The sequence below is a fragment of the Uloborus diversus genome, chromosome 2 (genome assembly GCF_026930045.1).
Source record: "Uloborus diversus isolate 005 chromosome 2, Udiv.v.3.1, whole genome shotgun sequence".
Taxonomy (NCBI): domain Eukaryota; kingdom Metazoa; phylum Arthropoda; class Arachnida; order Araneae; family Uloboridae; genus Uloborus; species Uloborus diversus.
Window position 1 is genome coordinate 56,393,182 of NC_072732.1, and position 20,876 is coordinate 56,414,057.

General features: G+C 34.7%; 1 protein-coding gene across 1 annotated transcript in view; it reads left to right on the top strand.

Annotated features, from left to right (window-relative positions):
- Positions 1-3,660: 3,660 nt before the first annotated feature.
- The window catches only part of LOC129217047 (AT-rich interactive domain-containing protein 1B-like), a 78,509-nt gene continuing 61,293 nt past the window's right edge, over positions 3,661-20,876 (top strand). The window contains exons 1-4 of the mRNA XM_054851285.1: positions 3,661-3,755; positions 16,425-17,560; positions 18,404-18,982; positions 20,669-20,738. Of these exons, the coding sequence (XP_054707260.1) occupies positions 3,688-3,755; positions 16,425-17,560; positions 18,404-18,982; positions 20,669-20,738 (1,853 nt within the window). The 5' untranslated portion in view covers positions 3,661-3,687. The remainder of the gene's footprint in view (positions 3,756-16,424; positions 17,561-18,403; positions 18,983-20,668; positions 20,739-20,876) is intronic.

Sequence of the window (20,876 nt, forward strand, 5' to 3'; positions counted from 1 at the left end):
GAAGAACTTGATCGCATGCAGCGCTTGAAAATAATAAAGCCAGTAAGTGAGCCCACGCCAGCAGTTTCACCCATGGTAAGAGTCCAGAGAAAGGGGAAAATTAGAGTTTGCATGGATCCATCAACTCTGAATAAAAATCTCAAGAGACGGCACTATCCCTTAAACACTCTAGAAGAAATAGCAGCTCGAATCGATGGCTCAAAATGGTTTACGCTGCTAGACTTTCGGAAAGGTTTCTGGCAAGTTCCTGTTACGGATCGCACTAGCAAGTACCTTACCATGTCAACACCCTGGGGACGATTCTCCTACCTGAGGATACCTATGGGTTTGTCATCAGCCCCTGAAGTATTTCAGCAAATTATGGAACGTTTGGTTGGAAATATCGAAGGTGTTGAATGTGCTATCGACGATGTTTTCATACATGCACATTCCAAACCGGAGTTAGAAGAACTGACTTCCAAAGTTGTTAAAATTTTGACAAATGCAGGACTAACCCTAAATATGGAAAAATGCTTATTTTTTCAAAAAGAAATCAAGTTTCTGGGTCATATAATCACTGAAAATGGTTTGAAAGCTGATCCTGAAAAAATTGAAGCAATTCGAAATCTGAAAGTTCCTGAAGATACAAAAAGTCTACAACGTTTCCTGGGAATGATCACGTACCTGGCCAAATTTGTTCCAAATTTATCAGAAGTTACTCAACCATTAAGAGAACTTTGCAAAAAGGATGTTGAATGGATATGGGAGGAAAAACAGCAAGTTTCATTTGAAAGGCTGAAGAAAATCTTGCAAGATTTACCCGTATTAAAGTATTACGATGTGAATGCTCCAGTGGTATTATCAGTTGATGCTAGTCAACACTCTGTAGGTGCTGTCCTAATGCAAGAAGGTCGTCCAGTGGCATATGCAGCTAAAGCTTTAGACCAAACCCAGCAGAACTACTCCCAAATTGAGAAAGAAGCATTCGCCATAAAATTTGGATGTATGAGATTTCATCAATACGTATGGGGTAGTAAACACCTTACTGTTGAAACTGATCACAAACCACTCGTTTCTATCTCAAAGAAACCCTTGCATTGTGCTCCGCCACGCCTCAAAAGAATCATGTTGGACATCATACCATATAGACCGGAAGTAATATATAAGAAGGGCACTGAAATGTTTATAGCTGACACATTAAGCCGAGATACCCGATGTAAAATCAACTCGGATGCATCTGAACTGCAAATGGAAGTTCATATCATAGTCCCGATGACTAACGCCCGAACTAAAGAGCTAAAACAAGCAATAAAAACCGATGAAGAATTATCGCAGCTATCGGAAGTATTTTTAAAAGGCTGGCCCGATGACATTAACAACGTCCCGCAGTGTCTCAAGAAGTATTGGACTTTTAAAGACGAATTCTCTTACTACGAAGGAATTATATTCAGAGGGGATCGTGTAGTTATACAGAGTAAGCTTAAAACTACAACACTGAAAACAATCCATCTGGGACATTTGGGAATCGAACGCTCTCTGAATAGAGCAAGGGAAAATGTCTATTGGTTTAACATGAACCAAGATGTAAATGAATATGTCAGGCAGTGTGAAGTGTGCCAACGACGCCAAAGAAATAATCCGGAAGAACCAATTCTTTTAAACAAAATATCCAAGAGACCATGGCAAATTGTAGCTACTGATTTATTTCACCTAAACAAAAAAAATTATCTTATAATAGCAGATAGTTATTCTGGCTATTTTGATTTCTGTATTCTGGGCAACATATCATCATCTACTGTAGTTAAGGCCATGAAGCATTGGTTTTCCACTCATGGTGTTCCAGAAATTTTGTGCTCAGATTCCGGCACTCAATTAATATCAGAAGAATTTTATAAATTTGCTGAAGATTAGAATTTTCAAATACAGGTATCTAGTCCAGAACACAAGAGATCCAATGGTCTGGCGGAGAGATATGTTCAAGAAGCCAAGAACCTTATTTCAAAGTGTTCTGCAGATGGCTCGGACGTATATTTGGCATTGCTAAATAACAGAAATACACCTCGAAAAAATCTTGGGTCTCCAGCTCAAAGGCTAATGGGACGAAGAACAAAAGGAACCCTGCCGATCAGCCGAAACCTCTTGTTGCCTAAAATAATCGAAAATGTTCCAGAAAACTTAAGAGCGTTAAGAATGGGCTACAAGATATACAGGGATCGAGGATCCAAGCCTAAGAAGCCTATTAGCATAGGAGAAAAAGTGTGGTTTCGCAAAGGACACAGAGATTGGAGACCAGCTGAAGTGATTGCCCCAGCTTCGGGACCAAGATCTTTCATCATAAGAACTCCCGAGGGTGCAACATATAGACGAAATTCGTGGTTTCTTCGACACAACACTGTCAATGATGAGAATCCATCTGCGACCGATTCTCCGGAGCAAACTCCTGGAAGTAGTGATGATCAGAATAAAGAAAGAATTCTTCAGATGCCTCACAGTGAAATGGATAAGTCAGATACTGTACAGGATGAGTGTCAATCACCGGTTAAATCATCAGACTCTCCTTCGACTTCTCCTGTTACCCGTAGCGTTACTAGCCCTAAGGACATGCCTAGTACACACAAATCAGCTCCTATCACTCGCTCCGGAAGACTGATTAAAAAACCTATTAAACTTGACTTGTAAATACAGAATATTCTTCTAAACGTAAACATTTTAGACATTAAGTTTTGTGCTACTTAAAAGTTAATATAATTTCAGGAAACCATATATATATTATCAGTAAAAGTAAGTTTTTTCTTATTTTTTTAAAAAAAAGGGGGATGTCATATTAACTGTAACCTTAATCCCCATACATATTAGTATTTAGTTTGTGGCAACACTGCCATCATTATTATATAGGAATTGCTACGCATATGGCTTACCGCTTGCGGTAAATAAATCGTTTTAAGTGTTCTTTGAGTTGCTACTTAGTAAACATTTGATGCATAAATGTTACATTTTCTAATTTAAAGAACTTAGAGTGTTAAAAGCTTTTAAATCAGTACCTATTCAGGCATTAAATGTTGAAATCAAAGCAGTAGTTAAAACAACAGCGGAGCTCAAAGCATCACCTTCGCAGCAATTAGAAGACTACAGACCTGAAAAGGCAAAGGCTTACCAAAAATTTAAAAAACAAATTTTCTTTAGTTAGTCAACATTAATTTCTTCAAACTTTTATTGATGAGAAGAATATTTCCCCATTAGTTTACACAATTTGTGTGTTAGGATTACAACTGCTGTTTCTAAAAAACCACTCGTTCTTCTATCTAAATTTCAGACTTTAGGACGATCTTTTATTTTACAGTAAAAATGTCTCTGATCCTTTACATTTACCTATTACAATTTCCTATCATACGTTGATTTATGGCTATGACGTTAACTAATTTCGATGTAGAACGCGTAAGAACTTTTCTTTTATTGATTTATAAAACAAGTCCGTGTGACCGGGGGGGGGGGGGGGGAGTAACACTGTACAGAGAAAAAGGAAATAGCAATCACGTAACATTCCGTGTCGTTATCTTGGTTCCGTTTGACCATGAGTGCGTCAAAAACATTTTTATGCACAACTTGAAACAAATTTGCGTCACAAACGATAGGCATTCCTTTCCATTATTAATTCGGTATTTAATGAATTAGAATCCAAAAGAGATTTTGCACTTGTAAAAGCACAATATGAAGCTGGGGCTGAGTTGTCACCTTTTATTTGCTATTTTATTGCTATTTAGTACTTTCCTGCATATGTAAGTATGTTTAATGTTCTTTGCAAATTAAAAATCAGAACTGAAGTCGGAATCAAAACGTTTTCCTTTTACTTGAAAAAAAAAAAAAAATCTCTGAAAATTGAATTTGTGTGTAAAATTACCGTACATAAAGAAAGAACACTATTTTAAATAAAACATGAATTTAAACATTATTGTTTATTTTTGGTTGTAAATTTGAATATGAAGGCTAAGCAGATCCTAATCACTGCATTACCTCGCTTCCAGGGTAGGTTAACCATCATCGTACTCTAGTGTGGTGATGGGTTAACTCCCACTATAGATCAGTGACACTGAAGAAATTTGATGCTTGCTTCAGAGAATTCTTCGTTCAAAATTATCATTACAATTACTATTAATGTTACCTACTGTTGTGGCATCAAACTTTTGTAACAACGGGTTTTATATTTAACTAGCATTCCCGTACCCGGCATTGCTCGGGTAATGGAATTAGCAGGGGTTAACAGTGCTTGGTGCACCTAGTTTCGAAAATCCCCTGTAATAATTACTTATTATCTATAATTTTTTCTAATTTTGGGAGGATCCCGGGGCCCCAGGACTCCTTATATATACAGTGGTTCCCAAAAGTGTTCGTACACCAATGATTTTCAATGAAATACGCAACTATTCATTAGTTAAAACTAATATTTTGGAATGGGTATTTTATTATAAGATCTATGCTCTATTTTCAACAAAACTACATGAAAATTTTTAATAACACAAAAAAACTTGATTTTTAAGAAATCAATAATCAAAAAGTGTCAGAAACTTAATCTCACAAAAGTCTTCGTACACTTAGGAAAAATGTCAAAAAATTAGTAAATAATCAAACTTTTTACTAAGTTATTATTTAGTAGAATGTCATGCAGTATCAACAACAGCTTTTAAACGTCAAGAAATAGATTTTTTTTTCTTTTTTTTTGTGCAAATTTCTGAGTAAGTGTTCAGCCACACTTCGAGTCTTACTGTTTCTAGTTCGCTTTTCGTTTCAATGGTGTATTTCCGTAATCTTGCTACCAGATACCTCCAAATATTTTCCATTAATTTTAAATCTAGCGATTGAGGAGATATTTTTTTTAGACAATTTAGAAGTTTAAAGACAATTTTTGAGGCACCAAACACAAACGTTTGCTTCTTATCGTTATCTTGATAAAAAAAACAAAGTTGTTTCCTAATACCAAATTTTGGGCTAATAGTTTAAAATTCTTTTTAAAAATATTTAAATGAACAGCATGATGCATTATTTCTTCAAAAAATTCCAAATTTCCAAGTCCTGATGCTGATATGCACCTTCACACAAGAACATCTTCACCGTCCTGATTAACTGATCCAACTGAGTTCTTCAGATTAAATTCCAAATTTTTATCGATTTTTCTTCTATTTACAATTATACAAAATTGAACCCAACGTGTTGAATTTATTTCCATCTATATGTAAGACGTTGTTCCAAAACATTTTGAGCTTATTTGTCATTGATTTTACGGAGGAAAGCGTAAGCTTTCTGTTTTTCGCACGAACAAGAAATTTTTGCGGCTATTTATCTAGCTAATCAGAGAACTTGCCGAACAATTTTCGGTGAAAATTAAACGTAAAATGTTTCATTCAATTCTGCAGGAACCTTTTGAGCACTCAAATGTGTATTTTTCATAATTTTTTTAATTGTAAATCTCCGATCACGCTTTGTTAACTTTGCCAGTTGACCTTTTATTACCTTGTTTTCGATCAAATTCCTGTCTTTAAAGCATTTAATCAAGCACTTCATCGTAGACTGGTATAAGTTAACTAATTTAGTGACATTTCAAACCAATTTTCGGCTACTGTGAGAGGAAAAAAATCAAATTTCGAATCGTGTTTGTTGTTTTTTACGCATACCTGCCATTTAAAAATAATAAGCAGAATATTAGGGAATAAATAAAGAAAAAACTTAAGTCAAATGATTTTACAGTGTCATCACAATTCAAAAATAATAAAAAAACGACATATGATAACTTTAATCATAAATTTATTCGACAATATTTCAATGCACGATGACTTTTGTGGCGTATTTTTTTCTCTCTCTTCGTTTTTTGACAAATTTCAAAAATAAAATCTAGCAATATTAAAAAAGAAAAACTGCTGGGTTTTATTTAGAATGGCATAGGAATGGTGTAAAAAAAATTTAGACTTTATATTGGAATTCAGTTTTGCGTTATTTTGATTTTACTACAAAATTTCAAGGTGTACGAACACTTTTGGGAGCCACTGTATATGCCCTTGTCCTTAACCGATCTTTAACTGTTATTGACGATCCTTTTAAAGTATTGATTATCTTTGCAAACACAGGCCATCCACATTTTTTTTTGTTATACCTATGTTTAAGCAAGAACTTCTTTGTATACAACGTTTTAGTTTTTTTTTTTTTTTAGGTGCTAAAATTATTAAGCTGCTTGATGAACTGACTTTGGAGCAAGCTACATAAAATTGGCCGTGTTGAAAAAAAGTTTTCTCTTAAATTGATCCCTGCTACTTTTAATGTCTGTCCTTGTGACTTATTAATGGTTATTGCAAAGCAAACTTTTACAGGAAACTGCACTCTTCTAAATTCAAAAGGATAGTCCGCCTGAGATGATGTTCTTAAAAACTTCGTTTCTAGTTTTGAAAAAATAAAAGGAAAAGACAGAAACATTATTATTTGACTTGAGAAAAGCCTCGAAGAATCACGTGAGAAACAAAAACAATATCAAATTCGCAACTCCATCGAACTACAGGGGGTGCTGCAGCCACTCTCTAATGGCGAACGAAAAAACTAAAACAAACGCACGCTGTAACGAAGAAAATGCTAATAAGTCTAGTAAATTTTGTTCGTATGCATGATTTTTTCGCTCTATTCTTTTTAAATTAATTTTCAAAGTCTTGTTGATATTCTGGCCTACAAAGAAAGAAACGAGAATTCAAGAAGCATTACTTAACGTCAAATATTAAAGCAAACTACGTAGTTCGTAGTTCTAAGCAGAAATTTCCACGATGTTGAATTCGATATTTATCAATTCTTGATAAAACTAAATAATAATTGTGGTCTGACAAGAATAACAACTAATGCTAGAAAATTTAATATGACATTACAAATTATTATCAAAAGAAGATGATACTTCTTTGCCTTGCTTGGCTAGCGCTTATTGTTTTGCATTTGTAGCTGAGTTATTTCTCTCAAATTCCCGAATCGGTAAATTTAAAATTTTTCTGTTACGATGTTTATAATTTCTGAGTTATAATTTAATTATGTCATGCTATGCAAATCATCAACAAAATTCTCATGGATATATGGTGGCAGTTTTCTTTTCAGTTTGATCTACCATTATTTCTTTTTACTTATCGAATTCTGTAATCTTCCTACCATTTTATTCCACTCATGATAAAAATTAAAAATGGTGGAATGGTAAACATGCGGAATCTCGCCAAGGCTACTTTGCTCGCACAATACTAAAACTATAACCCTAAACAAATTTGGCGAAACCTTTCAGCTGAGAATAAAAGCAATAAAGTAAATTCTTTCTCGGTTAAACATTTTTTATTTTGTTCTACGATAATATATTCAAGAAAATATTTTGCATACTGTCCATTCCAACTAAATGCTGCTGTAAAATATGGTTACTTAAATTAATTTAAGATTTAAAAAAAACCCATATTCTTACAAACTCACACAAAACAATAAAAAATTTTACCTGGTATAACGTTATCCAAGTTTGTTAATCCGGAGTTTTCTTGTGTTAAGGAAAACTAACATTATTTTGAGAAGCTCGGGAATACTTAAGGGACGAAACATTATTTCTGTAGCTGAAAGCAATCTAAGACACATCGATTGCGTTAATAAATACTCAGAACAAACTGCCTGTGTTTACGTCAACAGACAGACGTGGAACGCAATATGGCAATGTTTCAGTTTTATCGGCAGTTTTGTAAATCACCGCAAGGTAGCTTGTTCGAGCGCTGGAGTTGCGAATTCAAAATTCGCTATCGACCAAAAGTTGAGATGAAGTACTGAATAATGATTTGAATGGAGGAAAGCCTCTGAAAATACGGGATTTAAATTTCAATGACAGGTTTTAATTTCACAGATATTAAGGGGTTTTAATTAATTTCTCCCAAACTAATTGATATTTCTAAAAATCCTTTCTTAGTGGATACTTTCATAATCATGTGGACATGCCTGCCAAATTTCAAGCCTGAGGCTTCAGCGGTATTGGCTGTGCGTTGATATATATATATTATACATGTTATCTCAGGACATTGATTCTTATATATTAAGATAATTTAATAGGGAAAGTGCATGAAACTGACTTTTTTTTGACCATAACCTTTTTCTAAAGAACAAATATGGTCAAACAAAGTAATGAGACCTAAGATGAGCTATCTCCTATCCATTTAAAAAAAGAATCATCAAAATCGGTTCACGAGGTGAGACGCTGTGAGTGGACAAACAAAACAAACAGCAAAAAAAAAAAAAAAAACATACATACGGTATGAACTGATAACCGCCTCCTTTTTAGAAGTCGGTAAAAAAAAAAAAAAAAGATAAAATTATGGATTTTAATGGGGTTGTTTCCTTCAGTCAAAAGTACTACTTTTAGTCACTGAAATTGATAGAATAAGCAAAAAAAAAAAAAAAAAAGGAATAACATGGAGCGAGAAAAAAACTGTTATATTCCCAACGCTTAATTTTGAATTAATTTTTAAAACTGTCCTATTTTGAAAATAAGGCATGGTCTTTATAACGTCATAAAATAACGTCAACACCAAAAATGCATCCGGCTCAAAAATAGCTATTTCCGAAGAATTTTGCTGCGCTGAATAAGAAAATCACCATAAAAAGTTGAGATTATTTTTAGTTTTCAAGATACAGGGCACACTAGGATAGTGAATTCTCACGAATGCTCTTTTTTCCTGGCAGAGAGAACTTAAAAGCCAACTTAACTTTTTTCGCGATTATGGTAGTAAAAACTTACCGTACGTTAAAAATATTGGAGCTAATCGAAAGAACGAAGTTTTCTGCGTTTTATATTTATTTGGAACTTCTAAGTTATATACAGTAGGAGCTATAATCTTGTTAAGTAAATTCCAAATGCAATTCTAAGCCTCTATACACGTGATTGGTAGAGATTTCATAGTCGGAAAACAAGACGAAAAAGCTCAATGATTTAAAATTTCTATCTGCTGTGAGTTCATATTTGTTAACAAACACACATATACACAAACACCTACACACACATATACACACACACTCATGCCTGCACACAGACACAAACACACACGCCTACGTACACACGCACACGTGATTGCGAAAAACATAATTTGAATTCAAGATGTCAAAATTCAAATTAATTTTTTTTTAAATTTAATATTGATTTTTGTTATGTATTTGAGGGGTTTGTGTTATTCTTCATTTTGATTTTTCTCGGCATCCTTCAAAAAAAGTGATACTAAATTCTCTATTTTTTTATTGTAAAGGTGTTCCCGGCTCTGTTATTTCGTCGGACGGGATAAGTTGGTTGGAATGGATCAGCACTGCATTTATGCTGAAATAAAATGCAAAAAAATATTTCTAGCATGTCTTTACACTCTTGCTTCTGTATCCTACATCTAACGAGCAAGCTAAAAATAATTTTTCATATTCTGTTTAAGCGTAATGCAAAGCTGACCCATTCCTTCCAACTCTCCTTCAATTTTAACGGAGATTTCTTTAAAGAGTGAATCATAGTCTTGATTATATTTTCGCCGTACATGACATTTTTTGAAGAAACAGTGACATTACCCTGACAGGAATACCTTACCTAGCAAATTTTACACTTGGAAAGTTGATTTGGGTTTAAAAAAAATTGAGATCCGTATCCGTATCCGCGGATCTTGACATTAATGATCCGGATTCGTATCCGCGGATCTACTTTTTTAACGATTCGGCACATCACTAGTTCTAAGCATCAGAGAAGACGAGAATTAAAAACAGTTGGTCCAACAATCCTTGCGGAAGTTCTGTGATCATTGATGAATGATGTGTTTCTGAAACTCTACTTGTTCACTTCTTCCAGGATTCCTTTGTTATTTAAGAACTAAAGCTATGAGCGGTGAACATGAGGAAAGGTTTCCCCAAGATATCTTTACAAAGGAACGCAGATATCGGGGCCGTTGGGCTGAGTTAATGCTCACCAAATGCTGCTGAACTATTACAAGAGATGGTCCTTCTTTTACGTACAAAAAGCAATCGAAAATGAAGCGTTTACAGGAATAAGCCAAAAGCAACCACTACTTTCCAAAAAATGGGCATTGTTTAATAAAACAGGACCTATTTAATAACATTTATTGCACTGGATCTTTTTTTCCCCCTTTTCAACATTACCTTTAAATAAGTGTGTGGTTGCTGTACATCTTTCTCCAGTGGGCTTTTATTTATCTTGAAAACAAGAGCTAATTTTAAAAATCAACTACCATATTCGTTTTTCTCGACCAAAAATTAGTAGTAATTGACTATTTAAAACCAGGATGCAGATAAAAAGTTTTTTTTTTTTTTTTTTTTGACTAGTGTAATCAAGAAGCGAATTAAATATTGCGCTCTACGCTTGCTATCAACCCTATCGTTGCCAGTATACGTGAGTAAAGATGCGAATTAAATATTGTGCTCTGTGAATGGCAACAGTGAATGGCATTTCATCATTTGTGATGTTATCGGCAGAAACGTAAACAATGAAAGCGCACCGATTATTATTATTACTAGCTGCGTGCCCGGCGTTGCACGGGCTACCTAAAAAATGTAAGAGCAGTCCAGTTGATGCTTTTGTAGTACACTGACACTAGTTTCTAACGCGTTAAGGAATAAATAAATGCGCGTAAAGCAAGGTTTGCAAAACACCAGTAAAACATATTTTTGCCAAAACACCTCATCAACGTTAATAATCGTTATCGATGATACAAGTTACGAGTACATTTTCAGTCAGCACAAAAGGGGAAAATATATGCATTATCAACTAACGTTAAACTGAATTACATCTGATAGACTATATCGGAAATATTTATGCACAATAACAATCCGCTTTTTACATAAAATAGTCTACTACCCGGCGTTGCCCGGGTGTTTATTAATGCAACATACCACTCAGATAAATATTTGGATGGATTCTATCCACATGGTCGTACAAGAATTACGTTTCTTTTCAATGATTTTCTTCACGCTGTAAATTTTAATAAAAGCGTTCATCCGGAAAGTTGAGTTGAAGCACTGAATAATAATTTGAATGGAGGAAAGCCTTCGAAAAATATGGATTTTATTTTGAAATCTAAGAGTCAAAATTAATAATTTTTAATTGATATCTCCGCTAATTATTATCGGAGGATTATGTTAAATAGCCAAACATGAAGACGGGAAGATGACGAATCCATCGATACCTGGTTCGATGGTCAGTTCACTGTCGTTCGGGAGAAGAAGCTTGGACATAGATAGATAGATAGATACTCAGATTTTATATGTATACTAGCTGCGTGCCCGGCGTTGCACGGGCTACCTAAAAAATATAAGAGCAGTCCAGTTGATGCTTTTGTAGTACACTGACACTCGTTTCTAACGCGTTAAGGAATAAATAAATGCGCGTAAAGCAAGGTTTGCAAAACACCAGTAAAACATATTTTTGCCAAAACACCTCATCAACGTTAATAATCGTTATCAATGATACAAGTTATGAGTACATTTTCAGTCAGCACAAAAGGGGAAAATATATGCATTATCAACTATAATCTTTACTCACGTTAAACTGAATTACATCTGATAGACTATATCGGAAATATTTATGCACAATAACAATCCGCTTTTTACATAAAATAGTCTACTACCCGGCGTTGCCCGGGTGTTTATTAATGCAACATACCACTCAGATAAATATTTGGATGGATTCTATCCACATGGTCGTACAAGAATTACGTTTCTTTTCAATGATTTTCTTCACGCTGTAAATTTTAATAAAAGCGTTCATCCGGAAAGTTGAGTTGAAGCACTGAATAATAATTTGAATGGAGGAAAGCCTTCGAAAAATATGGATTTTATTTTGAAATCTAAGAGTCAAAATTAATAATTTTTAATTGATATCTCCGCTAATTATTATCGGAGGATTATGTTAAATAGCCAAACATGAAGACGGGAAGATGACGAATCCATCGATACCTGGTTCGATGGTCAGTTCACTGTCGTTCGGGAGAAGAAGCTTGGACATAGATAGATAGATAGATACTCAGATTTTATATGTATACTAGCTGCGTGCCCGGCGTTGCACGGGCTACCTAAAAAATATAAGAGCAGTCCAGTTGATGCTTTTGTAGTACACTGACACTCGTTTCTAACGCGTTAAGGAATAAATAAATGCGCGTAAAGCAAGGTTTGCAAAACACCAGTAAAACATATTTTTGCCAAAACACCTCATCAACGTTAATAATCGTTATCAATGATACAAGTTATGAGTACATTTTCAGTCAGCACAAAAGGGAAAAATATATGCATTATCAACTATAATCTTTACTCACGTTAAACTGAATTACATCTGATAGACTATATCGGAAATATTTATGCACAATAACAATCCGCTTTTTACATAAAATAGTCTACTACCCGGCGTTGCCCGGGTGTTTATTAATGCAACATACCACTCAGATAAATATTTGGATGGATTCTATCCACATGGTCGTACAAGAATTACGTTTCTTTTCAATGATTTTCTTCACGCTGTAAATTTTAATAAAAGCGTTCATCCGGAAAGTTGAGTTGAAGCACTGAATAATAATTTGAATGGAGGAAAGCCTTCGAAAAATATGGATTTTATTTTGAAATCTAAGAGTCATAATTAAAAGTTTTTAATTGATATCTCCGCTAATTATTATCGGAGAATTATGTTAAATAGCCAAACATGAAGACGGGAGGATTACGAATCCATCGATACCTGGTTCGATGGTCAGTTCACTGTCGTTCGGGAGAAGAAGCTTGGACATAGATAGATAGATAGATAGATACTCAGATTTTATATGTATAAGACTAGCTGCGTCGCCCGGCTTTGCACGGTCCATCTCAAAAATAAAAGTTATGTCAAGTGACGCGAGTTCAACACTCAGGCTTGAACCAAAAAAAAAAAAAAAAGTCAGTGTAGTTTTGCGGCAGATTGCGGAAAACCCCCCAAAAAAGTAAACAATTTAAATCCCCTGATTACAGGAAAAGCCTCAAAACAAAAACAAGAATTTTACCTGTTCATATTCGAGAAAAAGAAATGGCAACAGATCTTTCATCTCAATGATTTTCTTCACGCTGTAAATTTTAATAAAAGCGTTCATCCGGAAAGTTGAGTTGAAGCACTGAATAATAATTTGAATGGAGGAAAGCCTTCGAAAAATATGGATTTTATTTTGAAATCTAAGAGTCATAATTAATAATTTTTAATTGATATCTCCGCTAATTATTATCGGAGGATTATGTTAAATAGCCAAACATGAAGACGGGAAGATGACGAATCCATCGATACCTGGTTCGATGGTCAGTTCACTGTCGTTCGGGAGAAGAAGCTTGGACATAGATAGATAGATAGATAGATAGATACTCAGATTTTATATGTATAAGATTATTATTTTTTAAGTATTAAACTTAGTCAAATTATTTAGAAAATGGTCAGTTCTTATGTTTTTAAACATGCTCTTTCAGAAAAAAAACTTTTAACTCTCTGGAAACGACCCCATTGTTAAATCAAGATTATATTACATTTGAAGAGTGCACGTGAGAAAGGTAAAATGTCAGGGTTTTTTTTTTTTTTTTTTTTTTTCTTGAGTTCAATGTGGTAACACAGAATGTATGTAGAGTATAATTTACTGCTCTTTTTAAACACGCAAGAAATTAGCAGGATCAAGGCAAAAAATCACCCAAATGTTCATTGTACAGTTAAGAAATGCTGCGGTTTTGAACTTTTTTTTTTTCTAATTTTCAATGTTTCGGCAAAAATTAGAGAATTATAAAGACGCAGCAGAACATGCGAACACTGAATATAAGAAAGAAGTCTGTCTAAGGAGGGTTCTTGATTCCCAATATTTTGTTTCCTCTGAAGAAAATTTAAGAGCTCCATAACAGAGCAGATGGTCCCTGTCCACTCCTTCTTCAGAATCACTTAAGTGGGCAATTTGAATTGGTTAAAACCTATTCAAGTATGCCGCTTCAAACGAGCGGCAAGGCAATCGTGTCCTGTAGTTAGGCGAAAAATCGCAACTTTTATTCTTGGCTTTATCGGGAATAAAAGGACTTAAATTCCTTCAGTTTTCCAGAGCTGTATGGATCTCAAGATCCCGTAAGACATTAGAGGTCAATACATTTTTCAGAAAGAAATGGCGGAATTAGGTTTTGAACTTCAAATTTTTAAGTTACAGGTATTAATGTTTTGCTTTATTCATTACTAGCAAAAATAACCGGCGTTGCCTGGGTCAGAAATAAATGTAAGAAACAATCGCTACTTCCTTTCGTTTTCTGTTTTAACTGAAAGAACTCAAAACATATCACTGACGTGATTAAAAATCGAGCTTCTTCCTTACCCATTAAAGTAAAATAGCAATAAGTATAAAGAACGAACGAATATTCATTTAGAAACGAAAGCATATAAAAATTTGAAGAATTTCCAAAATATGAACTAACAAAAACAAAGATCACTGAAAAACCCTGCGTTTTATTTAATGAAATAGTACACACTCAAAAGAAAAAAAAAAGTTCTCTACTATGTTTCTTTAAGGATGCAAAAAATAGAGTTTCCAAATGTTTAAACGGTAAATGTTATAACGGTTTTAAATGTTTAACTACTCCGGAGAAGCCTTGATTCAAAAATTTCATTATGATTACTTTTATTATTGCTGTTGTTAGGCAACGAATTTTTGTAACAATGGGTTTTATATTCGCAACTTCAAAGCTCGAATACGCTACCTTGCGGTGATTACCAATACTAAAGAAAAGGGTAAAACATTCCATTCCACGAGTTTTCTTTGGGGTAAATTTCCGGCTTCAAGCAGTTTGTGGTGTAATGTAATTTCAAAAGAATAAAAAAGAAAGCTTCGCACAAATACGATGAAAAAGTACTGTCATTCACTAAACGTCAAAGCAAGTTACAAGTTATGGCATTTGTTTGTTTCACCTTTTTTCATCCGCCATTAGACAGTGACTGCTGCCCCCCTATAATTTATTGGAGTTGCGAATTTAATTATTTAATGGGGAAATGATATGAAATTTATTGTTTTCCACCATAATTTTTTACAACTAAGTTTTTAAGGAATAAATTACAGCCTAAGTTGCTCCCTCATAATGCATCTATCTATGGTGAAAAAATGGTTAAAATCGGTCCAGTAGTTTTGAAGTTTACCCCGGACATCCGAACAGAGATTAGCCCTTTATGTATGAAGATGAGGATGCAATTCCTAAGAAAGCAATGTCATACTTGCTCCAGAGAGGCCTGGATTCAAAATTTACATTATGATTACTTTTAATATTGCTGTTGTTAGGCAACGAATTTTCGAAACAATGGGTTTAATCTTTAATCATTTGATGTGGAAATTACATGACATTTACTGTTTTCGATCATGACGTTTTTAGACTAAGTTTTTTAAATATAGATTTGCGATAGAATTTGCGATAAATTATAGCCTAAGTTGTTCCCCGATTATGTAGCTATCTATGGTGAAAAAATGGTTAAAATCCCTCCAGTAGTTTTGAAGTTTACCCCGGACATCCGGACAGAAGAGCACTTTATGTATAAAGTTGAGGATGCAATTCCTAAGAAAGCAATGTCATGCTTGCTCCAGAGAGGTCCTGTTTAAAATTAACATTATGATTACTTTTAATACTGCTGTTGTTAGGCAACGAATTTTCGAAACAATGGGTTTAATTTTTAATCATTTGATGAGGAAATTACATGACATTTACTGTTTTCGATCACGACCTTCTTAGACTAAATTTTTTACGATAAATTATAGCCTAAGTTGTTCCCCGATTATGTAGCTGTCTATGGTGAAAAAATGGTTAAAATCCCTCCAGTAGTTTTGAAGTTTACCCCGGACATCCGGACAGAGATTAGCCCTTTATGTATAAAGATATGCTTATTCAATGTCTTACTGCTCCCCTCAAAGCATTATGGACCATGCCAACGGTCGACTGAAACGCCACCTTCAATTATGTTGCGTATGTGTTTTGATCAGAGCTCATATACCGAGCTGTGATTGTGAACATGTTATTGTTCTATGTTTATACAATTTATCCGTATCCGTTATTAAGGGATTACGCTATCTGCTCATCTGATATTTTATTGGACACTTCCACACGCTGCCGTTAGAAGACCGATTGACATTTTCGCCTTTCCCCCTTGTGTTCTTCCTTTCAAACAAAAATGGAAGCATTTGCAAATTTTTGCAGTTATGCTATTTACACTTGAGCGAAATGCGTTTGAAGTTCCGTATCCGAAATGCTTCCTTTTCCTAAATATAGTAAAAAAAGTTATGTCTGAACTATCGTAAAATGTATAAAAATGTATCGTGACGAAATTAATGTATTCACTATAATTATTTTCGGAATTTGAAAAGAAGTTCAAATGTGAGAATTAATTTTTTAAAATCAAATTCACATAACAGATACGGAAAAGGTGGAAGAGGTGGTGGCGGAAGAAGTGGTGGAGGTAGCAGATCCAGTGGGGGTTACTCTTCTTCTAGTAGCAGATATTCTTCATCCAGTAGCAGGTATTCATCATCAAGCGGCGGATATCCGTCTTCATCAAACTCCAGATATTCTCCATCATCCAGCGGCGGATATCCGTCATCAAGTAGCAGATATTCTCCATCATCAAGTGGTGGATATCCGTCTTCATCAAGCTCCAGATATTCTCCATCATCAAGCGGCAGATATCCGTCTTCATCAAGCTCCAGATATTCTCCATCATCAAGCGGCGGATATCCATCGTCAGTTAGCAAATATTCTCCATCATCAAGCGGTGGATATCCGTCTTCATCAAGCTTCAGATATTCGCCATCGTCAAGCGATGGGTATCCCTCGGCATCTAGCTCCAGATATTCTCCATCATCAAGCGGCGGGTATCCATCGTCAATTAGCAAATATTCTCCATCATCAAGCGGTAGATATCCGTCTTCATCAAGCTTCAGATATTCGCCATCGTCAAGCGATGGATATCCCTCTGCATCTAGCTTCAGATTTTCTCCATCGTCAAGCGGCGGATCTTCATCTGGATCAAGCTTCAGATATTCTTCATCACCAATATGGCCATCAACAGATATTAGATATTTTCCATCATCAATTACTAGAAATTCTCCGTCACCAAACACCGGAAAATCACCTTCTTCCAGCGTCAGTGATAGAAAATGGGACACTCTACTATCCAACATTGAGAAGCAGAGTAAATTGGATGCCGAAAGAGTCTTCGCCCGCACTAGGTCCAAACCATCTTCAAGACCGTCTTTTTATAATCCCGGTTCAAAACTGACACCACCTCCGTATAGTCCTGCCAATAAACAACCAGCATTCAACCCCAACTTCAAAGAACCGAACCTAGGACCTGCACCACCTTCATATCCAGGACTACAGCATGCTTCCCAACCTGCATACAACCCCAACTTCAAACAACCCAATCGAGGACTTGCACCTCCTGCTTATTCTGGGATACAGCATGGTTCCCAACCAGCGTACAATCCCAACTTCAAACAACCCAATCAAGGAATTGCCCCACCTTCATATTCAGCACAAAGCTATCAAACAGGTAAGATATTTTCAATGCGCGTTGAAGATTTTACTGAAACAATTTAATTTTTAAATTTTTAGCTCCAACTAGAAAATTCCTCATATCAATAAATATTGCACAGTCAAACAAAATACAGTCAAACAAAATTTTGTTGTTCGGCACAAAAACCTGAACGAAATTTCTCTAAAATAATCACTTTCTTTTTTGTGTCTATTCTCAGTAAAGTTTTTGGAAAACAATTTCATTCTTTTTCCATAACCGACGAGCTTACTTTTACGGACATAAACATCAATTTTATCTCTCTCTCTCTTTTTTTGTGTCTTCTCCTTCTCTTGGGCCGAAAAGATTTCAAATACATAACGTTTCAGAGTTTAAAACAATTATTTATATCAAAAGCAAATCGATTCATGGGAAAAGAAATTTTTTAGCATTTATATAGTGCTCCTCAGCATTGCTAAGATAGACAAGGTAAGCGACGTCTCTTGACTTGTTTCTACACTAGAGCCAAAATTTAACGATTTGCATTCTTACTACAGAAGCACCGTTTTTGAAGAATATTTGCACCCTTTAAAGATAATCACTTGGCACCAAAGACGATTTTGAAAAGAAAATGTCATTTGACCGGTTTTTGAAATAAACGGTTCAAATAGTGGGTTTAGCGGATTATTTCATACTTTAATGGCGCTTTTAACGGAACTTCATGGATTATTTATTTATCTATTTTTATTTCAATTCTATTTTTGAAGACATTGTTAGTTTATACCAAGAGATTACACACTGAATTTTAAGGCATACTATTGTGCATTACTGCAAAGGAAATATTCCAAACGCCTATAACAATTTTTTGAATGATTTTTCCAGGTCAACATAACAGTTTGAAGCCTGGTGTTTCCTCTTTCCCAAATCCTGGCGGCCATCTTCAACAGCCATATCCTGTCCAATCAGGAATGCCAAAGCCCTATCCAGTGCAGCCGGGATTACCTTTGGGAGCTAACGTTTGGCGCGGACAACCAGGCATTCCTGCTCCTGCTTATATGAATTATGGAGGTCTGCCAACCGGTACCAACATGCATGTCAAGCCTCACAAGAAGAAAGGGTTCTTAGGCTCTTTAATGTCTGTAGGAAAGCCTTCTTATGGGAAACCTAAACACTACAGCTCGTTCCCCAGTCCTTACGGAATCGGTGGCTTCGGAAGTACAGGATACGGAGGTGGTTTAAATACTTTCTTAGGAAAGCATAGCAATAAAGGCACTATGTATACTATACTGCCGTACATGGCTGATAAAAAGATGAGAAAGATATTCAAACCCAAAATAGGGTACCATCCCGTATTTTTTCATCGATATCCTCACCATCATCATCATCACCATCATGGTTCTTATGCGCATGATCATGCAGATGAGATTGAGCACTATAAGAATGTAGAAAGCGTGAGATATGGTAAGTTCTTTTACACATATTTTTATCTTCTACATCGAAATATCAGTTGTTTCTCTGTTTAATATAAAATTCAAATGTGCTGACAACACGTAGTGAGTCACTGAAGAGATACACCAAACAGTCAATCAGAAGCAAACATCATACATATCTACATTTTAATCGTTGCAAAAAATAAAAATCAATTAAAGAAAAAAAAAGAATAATAATGCGAGGCGTGTTTTTAAAGTAAGTTCCGTTTTGAAATAAAAAAAGAATGAGTATAGATAGAGCAAAGAAATTTATTGCACAAAAATCTACCACCCTTACGCTATTTTTCGACATTGCTCCCGTGATTTTCCGACCATTTGTCATAGCGTGGTACAGGTTTTTGTATACCTATTCGTACAACCATGGGATAACATGTTCTCTGAGCTCATTATTGCTGTTGTGTCACAGACCACTAGGAAAGACTTTAGATGCCGAAACAAATGAAAGATGGTGCGAGCGAGGTGGGGGCAGACCCAGAGGATGTTCAAAAACGTCCCAGCCATAAGAGTCCTTATGGTTGACTACACGGGCGGCAACTTTGTACGAATAGGTATACAAAAACCTATACCACGCTATGACAAATGCTTGGAAAATCATACGGGAGCAATGTCAAAAAATAGCGTAAGGGTGGTAGATTTTCGTGCAATAAATTTCTTTGCTCTTCTGTACTCGTTCTTTTTTTATTTCAAAACGGAACTTACTTTAAAAACACGCCTCGTAGTAATGAAAGAAGTTAATTTTCAACAAAGTTAGCAAATCGATGTCATGTCTGAATTTCAACAAGAATAGAATTGTGGATTTCGAACTCTTTAAACTTTTCAAATAACAGATGTTCGAGGCTTTCCACCATTCAAGTAATCAATTTTAAAGTTTCTTTTTTGTTAGAAAAGAAACAAATAACTAGGAAAAGCAAAGTATAGCTTTGATACGGAAATATGGAAGCGCAGTGGTTTGGCGAAATTAGAGGTAAAAAAGCTAGATTGTGTTGAATTATTTAACTTTAAATTTCAGTTTTAATGCAGGTTAACGGTTTTTTGAAATTTATTCAAGGGTTTATTTAAGTTTTTTGAAGAAACTTTTAATTGTTTTTATAACGTATTTGGCGAACTTTTAATATTTTGATGAAATTTTTAAAATGAAAATTGCTTCAATATGAAACATAATGACACGTTGCATTCATTAAAAGCACTGCTAATGCGTAGTAGAGTCCCCTCCCAATAAAGCAGTGAATTTGGTTCGCGTAATAATTTAAGGCGATCAGGGGCTCTCATCCCTTAACATTTCATCGGCTTTGCGTACGTATCGAAAATTATTTTTAAAAGCTATTATTAAAATATTTTACTGTATTTACATTCTCTTGGTATCAGTAAGGATGCTTGAGGCAAACTTTTTAATCGTTTCTAAAAACAAAGTGTATAATGTTTCTAAAAACAAAGTGATTGTTAAAAAATTTAACAAATTATTCCAAAAATTGAACTTAAGCAATCTAAAAATTGTAGATTATGGTCTTTTAAAACTTTTCAAACGTTGCAACTAATCCAGTTTTTCGAGGATCATTAAAATTAGATTTTTAAACTTATTTGCTTGTAGATTGAAAACACAGTAATAATCTTCAATTAATTGAATTATGACTTCTTTTTTAAATTTCTTTTTTTATAGCTGGTCAGTGCAAGAGTCCTATACGTCCCAAAAGCAGTGTTATGGCTTGCAATTCAACAGTTAATGAAATGTAAGTAATGAAGGCCATATTATTGCTTCAACAGGATTGTAGATAATTGTAATAGTTTACTGAAATCAGTTGTTATTTGCAATGAGATGATTAGTTTTAGGAGAACTCTTGGTTTTTAGCGGAGACAAGCTGTGTTGT